The sequence below is a fragment of the Seriola aureovittata genome, chromosome 18 (genome assembly GCF_021018895.1).
Source record: "Seriola aureovittata isolate HTS-2021-v1 ecotype China chromosome 18, ASM2101889v1, whole genome shotgun sequence".
In the NCBI taxonomy this organism is placed as follows: domain Eukaryota; kingdom Metazoa; phylum Chordata; class Actinopteri; order Carangiformes; family Carangidae; genus Seriola; species Seriola aureovittata.
Window position 1 is genome coordinate 4,832,696 of NC_079381.1, and position 18,479 is coordinate 4,851,174.

The 18,479-nt window shown below is 41.0% G+C and overlaps 2 protein-coding genes across 2 annotated transcripts; one reads left to right on the top strand and one right to left on the bottom strand.

The window, feature by feature from the left end:
- Positions 1-119: 119 nt before the first annotated feature.
- Positions 120-17,089, bottom strand: tmc2a (transmembrane channel-like 2a). Its single transcript, XM_056403606.1, has 20 exons — positions 16,977-17,089; positions 15,398-15,442; positions 14,858-15,305; positions 13,665-13,817; positions 13,472-13,562; positions 13,264-13,345; positions 13,060-13,166; positions 12,677-12,775; positions 11,966-12,108; positions 11,480-11,627; positions 11,120-11,308; positions 10,433-10,612; positions 9,497-9,655; positions 9,096-9,224; positions 8,324-8,391; positions 7,717-7,956; positions 3,848-3,973; positions 3,572-3,650; positions 2,333-2,450; positions 120-2,095 (listed from the first exon to the last, which is right to left on the bottom strand). Exons 1-20 carry the CDS (start codon positions 17,011-17,013, stop codon positions 1,890-1,892), a joined length of 2,847 nt encoding a protein of 948 aa, XP_056259581.1. The 5' UTR covers positions 17,014-17,089; the 3' UTR covers positions 120-1,889.
- On the top strand, positions 4,914-6,811 carry LOC130186457 (golgin subfamily A member 6-like protein 22). Its single transcript, XM_056403608.1, has 2 exons — positions 4,914-6,047; positions 6,166-6,811. Exons 1-2 carry the CDS (start codon positions 5,190-5,192, stop codon positions 6,463-6,465), a joined length of 1,158 nt encoding a protein of 385 aa, XP_056259583.1. The 5' UTR covers positions 4,914-5,189; the 3' UTR covers positions 6,466-6,811.
- Positions 17,090-18,479: the final 1,390 nt, after the last annotated feature.

The window sequence follows — 18,479 nt, forward strand, 5'->3', positions numbered from 1 at the left end:
AGGCCCTTTGCTGCATGTCTTCCCCTCTCTCTACCCTGACCTCCCTGTCGCTCACTCTGACCCCGTTATAAGGAAGCCAAAAAAAAAACAAACCATTGTAAGCTAAACTGCTACAAAGATGTTTTAAAAGATATTAAACTTTATTGCAAAGTCAGAATCTTATCATGAATGAAAGTCAATGTAAATGTAAAAGAGGCACAGATGTGTTGAAAATCAATAACTGAGACATCAGACATGACCACACCGTGTTTACATAAAGTACATGAACAAACTGAGTGGGGGATGTTTGAGATAGTGAGGCCAATCTCTTCAAAATCACCATAACGTAATTGCATGAAAATATGCTTAACTGACATTACATATACACATATATGACATATAGTCTAAAGGTAGATGTCCATGTGTTGTTTGATTATAAAGCAGGTCTAGGTTCTATACTAATACAGTGAAAGTATCAAAGCGCTCAGTCCACAGAGAAATGCACACAGCCTGTATTCAGAAACTGAGCCTTAGAACAAGCCATCAGGAAGTTTGTGATGTCACATTGAAACAGTCACCACCCTCAGCTGTGCCCCCAGCATGGCCTCTTATAGGCTCTGAGCCTCTCTTCTGATTGGCTGACTGACCTGTTAGACCTGCTGGACCTCCAGGCAGGAGGCGTAAAACTACATTCAAGATTTTTGGTTCTTAAAACCACAAATATAGTTTCTATGGATATCAAGATTTCACAGTGTCTGGACACCTAAGATCTTTCTTTCCTGTGGTTGATGAGCCCAGATGAGAGAACTGTCTTTACTTTTGGAAACGTGTTTTATCGTCACAGAGACAAACAGCATTGTCAGTCAAGTTTAGTTGTTGCTCAAGACAAAGCAGCAGCTGTAGGTTCCAGTTTACAGGGTTCCAAAAAGTTTCAAGAATGACCTCTGACAAACTTCAAACTGTTGATGTCAGTAAAGAAGCATGAAAGGAAATGAAGTCTCTTGTGAAATACCGCTATATAACACTCTGCTGAATGTGTTTGTGCTTTGAACTGAACGGATATTGTCTTGGGGATGAACACAGTCTTCAGGGAAGTGAGTGCTAGCGAGTGCGAGTGCTTGCTAGCCAATCCCCTTCTGTGGCTATTATACACATAGGCAATAATACGTGTTATATAGAAAAATAAGGAATGTCATGAAGGCATCGTTAAGGGAAATGAGACTCTGTATGAATAGTCATCATGTTTCCATTCATACTTTATATACCTGTGAGCCATAGTAACCAGTACTCTGCACTTTCATTTATGTGTTGCACTATAACACACGATCATGTCCATTACCAGTGAGTTATCTGGTAACACAGGGTGAAGTACTGTTCTGATGTAGGAGAGTGGTTTAACTGTTCAACTGAATTCATTTGAATTTAACTTAAGATTAGACTTCACTCATTACTTGTCCCTGCCTGCTTTTGTCTGCTGAGCATTAATAAAGATGAACTGTTTTGAACTTCTACCGTTGTCTCTGAGTCATGGAATTGAGGCCTCCCTATCCTGAGTCATGACACCTGTCAATCAGAAGACAATTTGGACACTAGCCAATGTTAACCCATGTTTAACTCATACGGGAACCAACAGGACCGAAACACAGATCAACAGTCGTCCTTCATGAGTTATATGTTGCTCAAGACAAAGCAGCAGCTGTAGGTTCCAGTTTACAGGGTTCCAAAAAGTTTCAAGAATGACCTCTGACAAACTTCAAACTGTTGATGTCAGTAAAGAAGCATGAAAGGAAATGAAGGCTCTTGTGAAATACCGCTATATAACACTCTGCTGAATGTGTTTGTGCTTTGAACTGAACAGATATTGTCTCGAGGATGAACACAGTCTTCAGGGAAGTGATTTTCTCACACTGTTATCTTGGAGGGGGCCCTCTCCCACGGCCTCGGCCCGGTCCTGCACCTGGACCCGGCATCGGCCCTTGTCCTCTCGGCCCTGGTGGCCGGCTCACCGGTCTTTGAACGTTGGGGTTGGGCGATGCCAGAGTCACATCTTTCTCCAGGTTAACACCTTTACCAGGCTTCGTCTTAGTTGGCTTTGGTTCTGGCTCTGGTTTCTTTTCTGTTTAGACAGAGAAAGTAATAAATCAGTTGTTGTATCTCTGAGTTTCCATTGATTCATAACCTCAATACCTCAATGGAGGCAACATCAAATGTCTGTTAGTGTTTAAGAATAACATGTTAGTGCTCTATAATCTAGAGAGAATTGTATTTTCACATGTTGGTATAAAGGGAACAAGCTTGGATCAGTGTTAGATTCATATGTATAAAATGTCTCCTTTTATAGGAGTTTACTGACCAGGCTCTGGTGGAGCTGGGGGGGCAAGGGAGCGGTTGGGCAGAAGGTCCTCCAAGTCTTTCATGACCTGGTTGGTGCTGTCCGTGTTGTTCCTCCGATTCTTCTCTTCATCCCGAGCCTGGACGGAGACAGACGGAGGGAGACAGATACAGACAAGAAGAGGTGGTGGACAGAAAAAAGAGTGAGGAGGTGGAAAAACCCAACATATTCAGTTATTGTTACTTATATTGAAGATATGTCAAGAAGGTGCTTAAAGGATAAGACTACTGATATTCTATATTTTTGTTATTGTTAACAAATACCATGAAAAGAAACCAAAACCAACAATATATTTATCCATCACTCGATACGTCAGACTTCTGAGGCTACGTCCACGCCGTTTTAAAATGAAGATGATCTCCTTCCAGACGACTGTTTTAGCTTCATATCAGAAACAATATCTGTTGATACTATCACACTTGAAAACGCATGTATTCATGACTCATAACATGTCTTGATCAGACCCAATCAGGGAGCGACTGCAGGTGTCTACACCAGCATTTGGAGTAGTGTGAACACCAGGCATAAATGTAGCAAAAGTGATGCATTTTAAAACTAAAACGTAGTAGTGTGGATGTAGCCCGAGTGTCAGTGGCCTCGAGTCCATTGGTTATTCCTGAAGATGTAAATCTTTTAAAACAGGGCACAATTATATATTTCATTTCTTTAAAAAAGGCTCAGTAACTTCCTATAACAGATGGACACTGTAGTTTTTAGCAAACATTACTCAAACAGGAGTAAATAGTGCATTTCTTTGGGACTATTTCCATTTGGGGATTAATACAGTGTTCATGGTAATGAAGAGACATGTCGCCCAGTGCAAGAGTGTGGCTCATTTCATGGTTTCTGGACAACAAACGCTCGATGGCACAGAGGAATAAGACATATGAGGCTTTGGTACAAAAACAACTCATGTTAATATTATCAATTCATTATTGATTTCTTTTCAGATGATTTGTTTGCAGAAATTAAAATAGAAAGTCACTAAATTATCCTTTAAACAGTATCTTTAGTGGGATATTTGATCAAAACACTTTGGATCTGTACATGATGACGGATGTAGCGCTAGATGAAAGATGAAGGGACCACCACAGACAGACTGCCATTACAAACTAATTAATTATTTCAGCAGCCTGTAGATCTGTGATAACACCATTCATATGTACAGACTGCACAGGTGTATCTCCATTCTCTATTTACCATCTGCATCTTCTTCTTCAGCTCCATGTTGGAGTTCTTGTAGGCCTCAGACACTGCGTTCAGGTAGTAGATGGCCAGTCTGTACAGGAGAGAGGACAGGATTGATGTATGAATGTGAAATATGCATCTATTTCAAAATATAACTTGGTATGTACTGGTACAAAATTGAGGACGAGCTCAAATATATATAAATCAGAAAATGAGTTAAGTTAGGTTCAAAGCGTAATATGTGTGTGTGTGCGTGTGTGTGACCCTGTGTGCCTCCTCTACACTCACACCATGAGCAATACAGCAGGTATGATGAGGCCCGGGTTGGCTGCGTAGCTGAAGAGCGTCCCCATGAAGGCCGGCAGGTCCAGGTCGATCGTCTCCATGATCACATCAAACATCTTCACCTTCCCACTGCAGACAGCAACACTGTCAATATGTCTGTTCATCATATTCATATTACATCATTTTAAGGGTATGTTTTCCGGGCTGCCCGTCCGTACATAGGTACGTTGGGGGTCAAAGATTCAAGGGCGTGGTGACCTCACAGAAGACGGTTTTGGCCTTGTGAGCTCAATATGTCCATAACAGGAGGTCAACCAGCCACCCCGGTTTTCCCAGCTGCTCGGAAAGCTGCAGGGAAGCGGAGTGGCGCTTCCAGTTCACTAAGCCTCACCTCCATTACGACAATGAACTACTTTCATTACATGTATCATTATTACTAAAGGAGGCAGAGGAATAACGAAACATAAGGCACAACAAACAAAGAAAGAGCAGGAGAAAGGGAGGGAGAGAAAGAAGTCATCAGTACCTGCTAAGCTAAAGAAACAAGCAGATCTGAGTAGCATGTAAACAACAGAAACGCCAGCAACCGGAAATGAGACAACATGCTGCAGCACAGCAATAAGAGCCCTGTCAAGAAAGAAAGTGTTTCTGTCCACTGAAATGCTTACAGGGCTTTTAATTTATAACAATTATAATAAATATAAAAATTATACATATCAAGCAGAGGGAGTCAGAAATAAAGACCTGCCTCAGTTACAGGCCTGTTACATTCTGGAGTTGAGGCGAATAAAGGCCCCGGTTTCACTAGTTGAAAACTGTTGTGGATCCGACAGAAACTGTGTGCTGTGTCAAAATAAGAAAGATAAGAAGGGTCACTTCAATTTCTTTCTCTGAGTAATCATTATATAAGTAAATATAGCTGAAATCACAGCACAGTCTGTCTTTAACATGTGTTTGGCAATTTTGTCAGACGGTTATAAAATCACAATTTTAGCAGCAGCTTGGAAATGGCTTGAACAAAGCTTTGATATTTGACTTTGAGATGTTGGGCGAGTGTTTTTGTGCTTTTTGTACTTTTAATGTTTCCAGTAGAAATCATACAGTGTGTGGTATAATAAGGTTAAAGTCCAGTTCATGTGACCAAGTCAACACTCTGGGTTGCCATGACGTCCTGTGATGATGTCATACGGAATGTTGTGATGTAAGAAGGCCAAGAGAACTCCAGAACAGTTAGTCATAAAATCTCTCAGTGAATACAAAAGAACCTCCAGTACAACACATCATCCACACGAGAAAGTACAGTACTACAACCCCAGCACCAATTCAATATTTGTGTACAAACGACATGGAGAGGAGCAACACTTCAAGAGACAAGAAAAGATTTTCAAAGAAGCCTGAGGATGCTGCTCAACAAGAGGCACATCCTCCCAGTAAAACGCTGCAGGCCCTGCGACGAGCCCTTCTCAACGCCCAGAGGCAAAATAAAGAACTGGCTGCCGAAAATGCAGCTCTGAAAGAGCAGGTAGCCAGCAAAGACATCAGCTGGGAGGCAGAGAAAAAGATGCTCCTGGAGAAGACTGTAGAGTCTGAAAGAGCTGCAAGGACAAAGTTGGACGCAGAGCGCAGGAATATGGACAGACGGATGAGAGAGAAGGAGAAGGAAGTCCACTCCTTGAGGGAACACCTGCGTTTCCAACAAACCCAGACAGAGATGGCCAAGAAACAGTGGATGGCAGAGGTCGCCAGTATCAAGGAGATGGAGCTCTCCTTTGACCAAAGCATCATCCAGTTCACTGCAGCATGGGAGAGCCGGCTGACTGCCAGGGAGGAGAAGGCAGTCGCCGAGCTCAAAGCGCTGCAGGAGAGCTGCGACAAGAGGGTGAAAGACATTACCCTGCAACAAGAACAGCACATCAGCAGTGCCAGGGCTGACAACCTGGTACTGATATACAGAAATCTAGAGCACCTGGACAAGATCAAAACCCTTGAGGCCAAGATCAAGCAGAAGGAGATCGAGTGGCAGGAAGACGTCAGGACCCTAGAGGAGAATCTCAGGCGAGAGCAGGAAGTAAAGGAGGATGAGCTGCAGCAGCAGAACAAAGCAGAGGACAGGTGGCTGGCCAAGCAAGAGGACTGGATCAAGAAGGTCAGCTGTATAGAGGAGGAGATCCAGCGCCTCATCCTGCAGAACATTGAGCTTCAGGTACGTCACATCAGCCATCACTTTGATTTGAATTCTAACTTGTTGGATTGTAAATTTCTTCCAGATTGAACCTTTGAAAGAGAAAATACTGCAACATGTGCTGTGTCTGTCTTTTCAGGAGCTCGCCTTAAAGTCCGATAGAGACAAGGCAAAGATTCGAAAGGAGGAAGAAAAGAGGCTGAAGAAGGAGATGAAGGAGAAGAAAGAACAGGAGAAGAAGGAGAAAATGGAAAGAGAGGAGAATGAGAGGAAGGAGATGAAGGAGAAGGAAGAGCAGGAGAAGAAGGAGAGGAAGAAGCTGAAGGAGAAGAAAGAGCAGGAAAATAAGGAGAAGAAGGAAAGAGAGAAGAAGGAGAAGAAGGAGATGAAGGAAAAGAAAAAGCAGGAGAAGGAAAGAGAGAAGGAGAAAAAACAGTAGGAGAAGAGAGAGGTAACATCCCTTTCCCTTTAACCCCCCAACACCAACCCTTTCCCTCTCCCTCTCCCTCACCCAACTCCCAACCCTCCTTTACCCCGTTACCCCTCCTTATCCCCTCTCCCATCCTTCCTCTCTCGCTCAACCCCCCACCCCCTATGCCGGTCGAGGCAGATTGCTGCCCACCCTGAGTCCGGTTCTGCTCGAGGTTTCTGCCTCTTAAAATGAAGTTTCGCCTGGTGCTTGCTCTGGGTGGGAATTGTTGCCCCCCCCTCCTTATCCCCTTTACCTCTCTATCCTCTTAACCCCCTTCACCCCTCCTTATCCCCTCTCCCATCCCTAACCTCCCTCAACCCTCATCCACCCCCCACCACCACCACCACCTACACCTTTTCCCTTTCCTCCCACCTTCTTACCCTAAACCCCCCAAACATGTAACCACCCACCCCTCTACAACATAAAAATAATTCAATACAAAAACTAATTCTATGACATCCACCTGTTTCTGTCCGACAGCAGAGCTTTGAGATATTTACCTTATTTAAATTTCTATAAACTGAATTTGATCCTTCATTTTCACCTTGGCACGATATGAAGTGATTGTAGTTTGTAGGGCTGCAGCGATAGTCGCCATGATCGACGACGTCGACTATGAAAATGCGTTGACGTCAATATTTAACGCTGATGAATTGTTTCCCATATATTTATTTATTTGTGGCGGTGAGTGACTATTAACCATAGCCATATATTTATTTTCTAAATCATCTATGGTCACACTTCTTCTCTGTTGCGGCGCCAATACACACACACACACACACACACACACACACACCACATGCCTATGTTCAAATCTCTTCTTCTTGTGTGGTACACTACTACATATAGTACAATGAATGTTGTCGCTACCCAACTAGTGCACTAATTCAACACAGAAAAGTATGAGCTTGAACAAGCAACAAACAGAAAAGAGAATTTCTTCCTATTTGGTACGAATGCTCATGTCTTGGACTCAAGGACTAACTAATTAGACTTTGGTGGTCAAAGCTCAAAGGTCAAGGTCACAGTGACCTCAGAAAACACTTTTTAGCCATTACTCAAAACTTCACACAGAAATTATGACAAAACTTCACACAAATGGTTCATATTTTATATGACTCTGGATAAACAGGGATGTAACCTGAAACTACAGTAGTCTGAGTGGCAGGGGCAGACAACCGCGAGGCGGTAATTCTAGTCTTTCACATGTGTTGTTACCTGAATGGTCCACAGTCAAATGAAGGTGGCAGGGTCATGATGGTGTAGACGACAGGTAACAGACTGAGGAAGAGGATGAGGAGCAGCAGGCCCATGTAGAAGTTATTGGACTTCGAGGCCTTGAAGACTCTCTCGTGAGGGACATTGGTGGCCATGACGGCCCAGCACTGATAGTACATGGAGCTTAGGAGGCGGAGCACGTTGATGCCAACCAGCCCAGGAGCATAAAATGCACCCATCCTAAAGACATGCAAAACAAATAATAACAAATAGTGACGTAAAAACATTTAAATATGATGTAAAAATTACGATGTAATGAGAAAAACTTTGAATCTAGTGTGAGGATGCATGTGAAACAGCATAATGTCATGTAACCTATTACTCCATGGTCACTTCTATTCAAAGTGCTGTTGATAATGAACATAGAGCAGCTCCAATGGCAACCTGAGACCAAACACTGGCTGTACATTATCCATCCATTTAGTGATATTGGATACATGCAGCAGCCATGCATTTAAACTCACACTCACATACACACACACACTAATGACCACACTGGCGACCGAGTGTGAGCATGTGAGTATAAAAATACAAGAAAAGTTTATACCAGATCATCCCTTGATTGAAGACTAATCCAAGAACATTTCCACTGATGTCGAACTCTCCATACGACGGCTCAAAGTGAACAGACAATGAAGAAAAAAAAGCTTTACTCATAACAAAGTTTAAGTTTCACAATGACCTTATTATGTTCTTTTTCTGGGAGCTATTGAAGGTAGCGTTCAACAATCTGTTTGCACTTTGTATCATTTCTGTCTGCCAGTAACAGTCCCCTGTCAACACTCAAACATAATATATACTTCATATTATTTGATCATAGTGTGGAACTGGGATTCAGACTGTGAAGAGGGACCTATTGGAGGTGAAGTAACAGTATTTCAAGTTGCTCAATCTATGCATTATGGGAATTTTCTGCACAGCTGAACCTCCAGAGCATGGAACGATATCACATTTAGATTTTATTTGTTTACACATATGCAAAAGACACAAGTTGAGCTACGCAGAAACAACAAAACAATGAGATGGAAAGGTGCAAAAAGTCCCTAAAGAGGCTTCAGAGCTCTCTCCCATACATACTTTACTTAATTTAGAATAACGAAAAAACATCAAAAAGATGGGAAGAGGGGAAACAAAAAATAAGATTTCATATAACAGTAGACATCCAAATATATAACTACACAAAATAATTCAAATTAAAAATGATTCCATCAGAAAACAACTGACTTCCTGTGCTGTTCATCACTCACTTGAGCTGTGCACTTCTTTTTAGAGACACCCTGAGTAAACAGTTTAATTTAATGTTGAACCAAAAAACTTACAAATCCAGCCTCCAGGTCCCAGCACCAGCAGTAGTTGAGGAAGCGGACGATGACGGCTCGGGCGAAGTCACCAATCAGGATGGTCAGGTAAGTCACCTGGATGTCCGACACTGTCAGCTTCACAAACTCCTGCAGCAGACAGTTGAGTTATGAATGAACGGGTGATGAATTACACCTTTAAAAAGGAGAATTTCTCTGAGCAGTTTTTCCACTGTCAAAACACCTTGTATTCATTCTGATGGTTTATAAAACATTATTACCCAGTTTTGGATAGATCATATTTAAAGAATATCAATATTGATGTTAACCAATGAGACATAACAAAAACTGATGTCATATTGGCATTCATTAAGAGAGCTGTATTCATGATGTAAGTGTAAAATAGTTTTTATTTTCGTTACTATGCCAACAGCGGTTTCCCAGCAGGGTCCTCTGATGACATCAGCGGGGTTCATGGGGGGTGGGGTGGACTCGGTGTCGTTGATCAGGCGTGAGTAGTTGGCGTAGTACTCCTTCATGGCCCAGATGGAGGCGTTCTTAATGGACTGCTCCTCCTCCAGCTGAGAAGCACAAAGAAGAAGTCAGCAGAAAACCAAAGCACATATTTTACATAAAGATTGTTTTTTATATCAATTTCATGGGATCAAACATCAAAAGCTAAAATGAAAAATAGTTCCATGCAGAGCCACAAGACTGGTGCAAAACTAAAATATTCACCATTTTATAAAAGATGCATACTAATGACGTTAGCCTCTAAAGCAAAAACTGATCAAAATGTTAAACATTAAAGTCGGGAATTAAGTTATGGGGCTAGAAATGTTCAACCTGAGACTGGCACAGAAATCAAAACAGTTTATAATGGATGGATCCTGTGTGCAAACTTGACATTTTGGCCTGAGGGTGGTGCTACAGGAAAGACCAAAAAAAAAAAAATGGTTTAACCCTCTACAGTGTCTGAATGTGGTCAGTGAATTTCATGTTAGAGTAACCATTTCATTATAATGTTTCTGGTGCACAATAGTGGTGGGAGAGGAAAGGTCACGAAGGGTCATCATAACATGAGGCTTCACTGAAATCTGACCTGTGTTGTTTTGCTCAAGGGGACCATATTGACATGTTGACTGACTGACTGACTGACTCGCTGGCTTGCTGCTCAGTGAACGATGAAAAGACTTGTACCAAATTTATCCGCAGGGTTTCAGCTAATTTATCATAATTCAGGTCATTTGTGGCTAATGTGAAACCATCAGAAAAGTGTCATGAGGGTCTCACACACACACACACACACACACACACACACACACACACACACACACACACACACAGTGATGGCATACCTTGGTGTTGACCTCATCAAACAGGGCAAACAGGAAGGTGTAGAGGTTTCCCAGGAAGAGGGCAAAGATGCGACCCAGCTGCCACTTGAGGGCAATTCGAGGATGGTAGTCCTCCAGCTCAGCGATGGTCTCAAACAATGGAGGACACACCAGACCCAGCAGAGACATGATGATCTCCAGCTGGACCAAAATCAAAACCAGTTTCATTACAACATGTTATTAGTTAATATTTTTCTTTCTAAATTATATCTACAGTTGTATCTCGATGTATTAATATTTTTTTATATATTTTTTCAGTTATAAGAATTTTTTCTGCTCGGCAAATAGCTGTGAATGCATTTGTCTTGTTAGATTGACTTGTGGTAATGATAGTCTCACTGTCTCCTGTGTGTTTTAGATTTCATTTGTAACCTTTGCTAATGCTCATTAAAAGTTTAATAGTAGTATTTAGCATCCTGTTGCAAACAAAACAGAAAAAACTCACACTTTGTTAGTGTCCTATACACCTGCTTGCATCAGAATTAGTAATAGGCACAGTGGCAGTAGCAGTAATAGTAGTTGTTGTAGCAGTTATTAGCAGCAGCTTAGCAGCTGCTGCTAATAACTGTATGTAGTCAATCAATAGCGGTATCAACATTAACATCATCATCAGGACCTCTTTCCCTAGAGACCCCTGACCATCATTACCTCGTTCTTCTCGTACCAGCTGAGGTCGTCCCTGCTGGCGAACTCCTGAGACCTCTTCACCACGAAGTAGATGAGGTATCCGCTGCCGCCGAGGCTGCAGGTAATCAGGACGTTAGCCATGAGCCTGAGGAACCTCCGCAGGTGAATGTTCTCATCCTTCTGGTTCTCTTGCTCGTCCACAATGGACTCCTGTTCTTGGCAGAATAGGAACATAAAGGATTTACATTCGGTAGAGACCTTAGTCTGTCATTGGCTGCATTAGCAGCGTAGCAGTCAACTCAAAGTGAACTACAGATGCCCTGAAAAATAATGCACACATGTTTGTACATTTGTTTCTAGTAAAGAGGTTGCCATGGTTACCTTGAAGCTGGTAGTGATGGAGGCGTACTTGTTGTCAGCTGTCTCTGCGTTGCCGATGAGGTAATCCCAGCTGGTGAACATCTTCCAGGCGAATGTGAACTCTCCTTCTTCTCCGTCTCCACCGCCAACATCAGCGTTCTTGGCCATTCTAGAAAACAAAACAAAGTCTTTCTTTATGGACGTATGGACAGACAAGCCTGGACACTATAGAAATAAATCTGTGTATTTGCAGCAACCTGTTTACATATTCAGAGTTCTTTTATATTGATGACATTACATCTTATTTCTTGCTTTGTCACATCTGAGAGACTAAATTAACTCAAATCAAATTAATGGCAAAATTTTCCAACTCAAACAAAAACCCATCAAAACTCGAGCTTAATGACAGTATTACATTACAATATTAATGTAATTGCTCAGGGACATTTTACATTAAATCTTCATCAAAAGCAACTAATACAAAGGTCTCTGAGCTTTATGACTCACGTGCGGATCACGACCATCAGACTGTAGCCGAAGGTGCCGATCCCGACCATGAGGTAGGACAGAGGCAGCCTGAACTTCAGCAAGCCGATGGTCCTCTGGTCGTTGTAATATCCATAAAACAGGACTGAATATTTGCAGTAGCCCTTTGAAAAGAAGAGATGTCAATAAAAGTTTAATAAGAATTTATTGTCTGGTTGTGCAGCCATGTTAACCAGGATGCCTTCAAAGGAGAGAACATTCTAGTTAAATGAAGCTCAAATGTAAAAGTAAAAGTGAGGTTTTATTGCATATAGAGCAAACTGCTGTTGTTAAGTCTCATTCATCTACAATCCAACGATCTTAGTTGCACAGCTAAGACCTCAAATTCTTTCTCTGGCCTTTGATTGACAGACTCGCAAATAACCAGCAGAAAAACAGATTGTGTGGGGTGTGGAATTTGAAAAAAAATGGAAAATGAGTCCAACTTTCTAATATATTTAACATACAATGATAGTTTTTGTGCGTTAACAAAGTCTAATCAAAAGGTGAAATCTTCTGTTGCAAAGATGCTAAGAAACTGGACGAAAAGACAAAAAGATCAAGACTATTTCATGAGTCTTTGGTAGTTTTCTATAGTAATTTACAATGATATATGGTATTTAACAACTTATGCAGACATGTAGACATGAAAATATGATACAAAACTTCATCTTCATCATATATCAGACTCACATTGAAGTCCATGAGGACAGAGTAGTCCTGAGCCGTGGCCTGCTCTGCTCTGGGTACAGTTTTCCTGGGAATCGACCCATAGGGCAGGCCCATCAGAACCTGCAAAATAAAGATATGAATATGTTAAGTTAAGCTTTCCTCCTGCCATCAGAAATAAGTCTGGCTGAGTCAGTGCCATCTTTTGAGTTTCTTCTTTCAACTTTTTCTAAAAGAGACAATCCAGATTTTACTTGATTTATCTTATCTGCTGTGTTGAATAGTTTCTTCTTACTTCTTAACACTAAAAATAAATAGTTTCATGTTTTTTCTAATTTTGAAAAGTGCTACATGAATAGATTTTATTACAGCATTTTTAATTCAGAAACAGGACTACATTAATTGACCTCAGGAATGACCACCAGTCCAAAAGTGAAACCAAAGAGGACGAGGTTCATGCCGTACATCCAGCGCAGGAAAATGAAGTAAGAAGCCACAGATGACCCAAAGTGACCTGAGGACATTGAGAAGATTTTTAAATTCAGCATGTGTCCACAAGGAGTCTCTGTTCATCTGGTAAACACTGCAGCTGCTCTGTCAACCACACTTACTTTCCACCTCTTTGATCTTCCTCTCCCAGGGAATACAAGCTGTTCTGAAATTCTCAAAATCCCTTTGAAACTTGATCCATTTCTGAGATTTAAAAAAAGAAGATGCAAAATCAAAACAGGCACACACATACAAACACACACACATACACACACACAAACAAAAAGCAGAAAAAAAGAAAGGCTAGAAAGTTTGGATTTTGTGACTGACCTTTGTCATCATCACTTTGTAGGCATACCACTTCCTGCCTTTCCCTTTGCCCAAAGCTCCTTCAAACTTATCCACAAATTCTTGAGCCTCCCTGTGAAGAGACAAACACATACTCATTCAAATGAGCTGGATTTATGTTTTTCTAGATTGAAACATGAAGACAAGAAAATAGTCTGACAGAGCAGAAGATTACTTCAGGTGCGATAGCCTTCGCTTCATCCTCCACGGCTTATTCCTGATAGTGGCGATCAGTTTCTTTTTCTCCTCCACCTCCTCCATCAGCCGGGCCATCTCTCCCTCTGACATGGACTCCTCCTCATCAGAGTCTGAGTTGGAATCAGATGAGCTGGAGGAGAAAAGGCAGAAAAGGCACAGAGGAGGAATGGAAGGAGACTGTTAAGTTTAGGATGAGGATGATAAATAAACAACACTGATGGACTGCTGTTAATTTACTTCACGTTACAGCAAGATGCTTCTCTTTTTGAATTCATATAATAAATTCTGGAAAATTAATGTAATATGCAGATTGCCATGTGAGTATACGCCTGTAAGGCAGTGAACCCCCATAGGATCCAAGAATAAATTTGAGGGGCTGTGAGATGGTTAACAGGATAAGACAGGAGAAACACACATTTCGACACAAAGACTGTTTATTTCTTCAGACTTATTTCAATTCATGCCTTTTTTCTTTTGAATTAATGGGTCCATTTTTTCAGGTCTCTAGAAGTTATGCAAACAAAACAAAAAAAGAGACTGTACCCATGCTAGCAGCTCTGTAAGACTGCACTGAGGCACATGGGTGCTGGTGCTTTGAGCTAAATGCTAACATTAGCATGCTAAAATGCTCACAGTTACAATGCTAAAATGCTAGTGTTTAGCAGGTATAATGTTTACCTTACTCACCAATTTAGTTTAGCATGCTAACATTTTTTAAATATAACATTATTACAAATGGAACATTCATTACTGTACCAAAGTAGTAGTTGTTGACACATTTCAATCAAATACCAAATGTCAACCTCATCATGGTGGTACTGTAGGAAAGTCATTAGGACTTATGTGAATTTTGAAGTGCTGGTGGAGCTAAAGCCAGCAGGATTCATCCTCTGGGGATGATTGCAGGTTTTTTAAGAATAATTCAGTAGCTTCATGCAGTGGGATGGTGATGGAAACACATTGGTTCAGAGGTCCACATATCTCTACAACTATAGACCAAACACTGGTATGATCAGTGTTGATTTATAAGATGATAAGATTACTCAGCAGCAGATTACAGAACAGTTTTATTATACTGTATATATTGGCAATTAAATTGTTAAAATAATATGGATCCTTATTTAAAGGGTGATCAGTTTGGTATCTGGCTCCTGAAGTTTTGCTTCTTACCTGTCGTCCTTTTTCTTCTTCTTCTTCTTCTTGTCCTTGTCATCATCCTTGTCTTTCCCCTTGTCCTTTCCTTTGGTGTCCCCCTTCTTACCCTTACTGTCCTCCTCCTCCTTCCCTCCTTTCTTCCCTCCTCCCTTCCTTCCCTTCTTCCCTTTTCCCTCGTCACTGTCCTCATCACTGTCCTGGGCTTTGCCTCCTTTCCTCTTATTGGCTGCTCCTCCTCGTTTCTTCTTGGGAGCTTCCTCATCGCTCTCATCTTCATCATCACCGCCTCCACGTTTCTTTGCAGGTTTCTTCCTGTTTGCACCTCTGCGTCCCCTGGGAGCTTCATCTTCCTCATCTTCATCATCCTCGTCCTCACTGGCTGTTTTTTTGCCTCGACCTCTTCCCCTTGCACCTCCTCTTCCAGCTGCCTGCCTCCTGTTCGGTCTCCTCCGGACGGCACCGTCTACACCGACACCAAATAAAGCACATAAAATTAACTACAAAGTATTGAAGTTTTTAAAGTCAAGGCCATGAAATGCTGTTTTATCCACTCACCGTCACTGTCACTGTCACTCAAATCCCCGTCTACCTCTATCCCAACTGAGGAAGAAAACAAACAACAATCAAAACAGACGATCAACACATCCATTTGCAACGCCAACAATTATGTTCTACAATCAACTATTTTCAAATTCAGTGTAATAAATCACCATCTTAACAAGTAATATCATTATTATTGAGTTGTGTTTTGTTTTGTTTTTTCAAAGCAATCTAATTTTTTCAACGTTTCCTGTAGTCGTAGTAGCTAAGCTAGCGGTGTAGCTTTGGGATAATGTCGATCAGTCTGCCACAGTCAGGTTGACATTTGTCGTTTTGAGCGAAACAAAATTAAACTTTGTCCAATACTTTGCTGGGTGATCACATACCTGCAAAACTGGCAATGACAATTCCCGGCAGCCTCGGCTGTATTTTCTTTTTAGTGCTATTTAGCAAATGTTAGCAGGCTAACATGCTAAAGTAAGATGGTGAACAGGGTAAACATGCTATCCTGCTAACATCAACACGTTAGTATTGTCACGTGTGGATAAAGAAATCCAATTAAAGGAAAAAAATTAAGACTTTATCACATCATTTAGACTTTAATATCACACAACATCAAAATTTCTCATCAAAAAGGAATTTTCTGGAATAAGGTTTTTAAGTTGTTATTTATCTCAATGATACTGAAGTCATCTGTCTTAATCTGTTGGGTACTGAAACATCCTGAAACGAGATGATTGTTTATAGTAACTCAAACTGAAAAATTACTGTACACCATATGTAAGAACTATATGTAAGAATGACTATACTATTGCTATTAGAATAATATCAAGCGGGTGGTTTCAGAAAACAAGTTTTTAGGACTCAGCAATAAACAAAATGTTAGCATGGAGTTTTCCAGTGGCAGTGATGTCATATTGTCATATATTGCAAAATTGACACAAACTTTATATATTAGTGTTTTTGAGGTTCATCATAGATACAGGTGTCACAGAGACTCTCTGTTTTGCATATAACACACAGCAGATATATGGGGCATGAAAACAGTGAATACCAGAACCAAATAAGTTTTCATCAAGTTATTCAGGTCAGAAAGTCCAAATTAAGTTTCAAGTCAATTGAGTCACAAATAATTATTTTTGATAAATTAGATAAATATTTTTTTTGATTTTGTTAAGTCTGATTCAAATTTGTGCCCAAATTCAGTTCCAGGGACTCGGGCCAACAGCAGGTGGAGACCAGTGGAAACAAGAGCAGCACCCGTGACAATGGCTGCACGTTATGTCAAGCTTCATTAAGCTCCTGCTTGTGAAAAAGGGCCAAAAGTCACATGACTTGAGTCCATACATTAGTGTCTGGGGTCTCAATTAAACAATTGAATGTTGTATAAAGTATGTAAGTACTACATGGTTGAAATGTTCAGTCAGTTCATGAAATGTATTTTTTTCAACACAAATTATTAATCTGTTTTGATAAAGGATAATATTTTTCTGCTCTGAATTGACCCTGCTGCATCACACATCATTACAACCTACACAACTCATATCATTATACAAAACAAATGATTCCTCCAGTTCTCCAATCTTCAACTCACCTTCATCCATCGTCGCTGCATCAATTTTTCTTGGCATGATCGAAGATAAAAAGCGTCTGTCCTCTGCGTCCTCTGCAGCGTTTGACCAGTCCACCCCTCCACCCCTCCACCCCCCCAAGGAAATTGGCTCTCCTCTGCCTCGGCTCCCCGCCAGCACCCAACTCAGGTATCTGACAGTGCCGTCACTATGACGACTGCTGCATGTGACCCGCTCTCAACAGGTGTTCTTTGATAGGTACAGCGAATTCTGGAAACCAAAGGCAATGGCACTGTGGCGTATCAAGCAGAGAGGCTGTGTTATTCTCCAGTAGCTGGGACATTTATATTTTATTATTACTACATGGAGGTGCTGATGTGCAGCTGTGGGTCTCAGCAGTGGTTCACATCAGGCCCAAACTGACTGTTAGAGGTGAGATCATCTACTGTGAAGACTGTATTTAGCTTTCCTGCTTTCTTTTTCCAAAATGTCCAAAAGAGCACATTATCTAAAATGCCTAAAAACACTCTCACTCATCTTGTTATTGGAGACCACAGACACACACACACACACAGGAGAAGACCAGACGCCCTAAAGATTTAATGAAGGTTTAGGTTTCTGTAAGCGAGGCTCATCAGGCATGCAGTAAATACCCTGAGATGACCTTGAAACTGCAGTGTTTCTTTTCTTTACAGTACAAATACAGCAGCTCAGACAGTCAGCCAGCCTGAAGCAAGCACTGACAGCAGCTACCTGTGTGCGCAGAGCTGGAAACCGTGCTGAGAAATACTCCAGAGCGTCATTAAATAATAGAGAAGAGCTCATTTTCCACATGCAAAATGATTCTATTACACGGTTGTCAGTTTCTGCAGGTGAGATGTGGATCACACACTCGACACGTTTGCTGCATCCCTGCTCACCTGAATAGAGAGAGAATGTGAGACAAGAGAATATGGACACAAAGTGCATATGTCAAGAAAGTGTATATGACAGAATTTTACTATATTAGATTAAGTGGTCATTATATAAAGCACTGCAACATACAAAATGTTGATGGTATATTTTTAAAGTGAATTTATATGAGGGTAAATGTATAAGCTATACACCGAGGTCCAAAACTGTGAAACTATTTTCCCAAAAGTGGTCCGAGACCTTTGGACCCCACTGTTTGTATATACACGTGTAGGCATATGCACAGATATTGTATTTTATGAGAAATGCAAAAAGAATTGTAACCATCCCCAGCCTCCCCTACAAACATGTTTGTATATATCAAATATCACAAATGTGGTTATTGTACATGTGTTTTTGGCATCTGTTTAAAGGATTGATAAGATGTTTCCTTTCTGCTCCGCTTTCACAACTGTATCGTCGGTTTTGTATTGTCATATAGCAATTTATCAATATAGAAAAGACCATTAGGAAAAGAAGACCACACTACGTATTGAGTTATACATCACACTAGGGACATTGAACACTACATTATAATTTAAAGATTACAGCAAAAAAAAGAAAAAAAACAAAAA

Excerpts from the sequence above, each read along its gene's own strand:
- tmc2a (XM_056403606.1), bottom strand. The coding sequence starts at position 17,013 with ATGCCAAGAAAAATTGATGCAGCGACGATGGATGAAG. Across the intron at positions 15,443-16,976 it reads TGCAGCGACGATGGATGAAG|TTGGGATAGAGGTAGACGGG; the intron begins GTGAGTTGAAGA and ends TTTCTTCCTCAG. Across the intron at positions 8,392-9,095 it reads GGGACCTGGAGGCTGGATTT|CCGTCGTATGGAGAGTTCGA; the intron begins GTAAGTTTTTTG and ends GTTCACTTTGAG.
- LOC130186457 (XM_056403608.1), top strand. The coding sequence starts at position 5,190 with ATGGAGAGGAGCAACACTTCAAGAGACAAGAAAAGATTTTCAAAGAAG. Across the intron at positions 6,048-6,165 it reads TGCAGAACATTGAGCTTCAG|GAGCTCGCCTTAAAGTCCGA; the intron begins GTACGTCACATC and ends CTGTCTTTTCAG.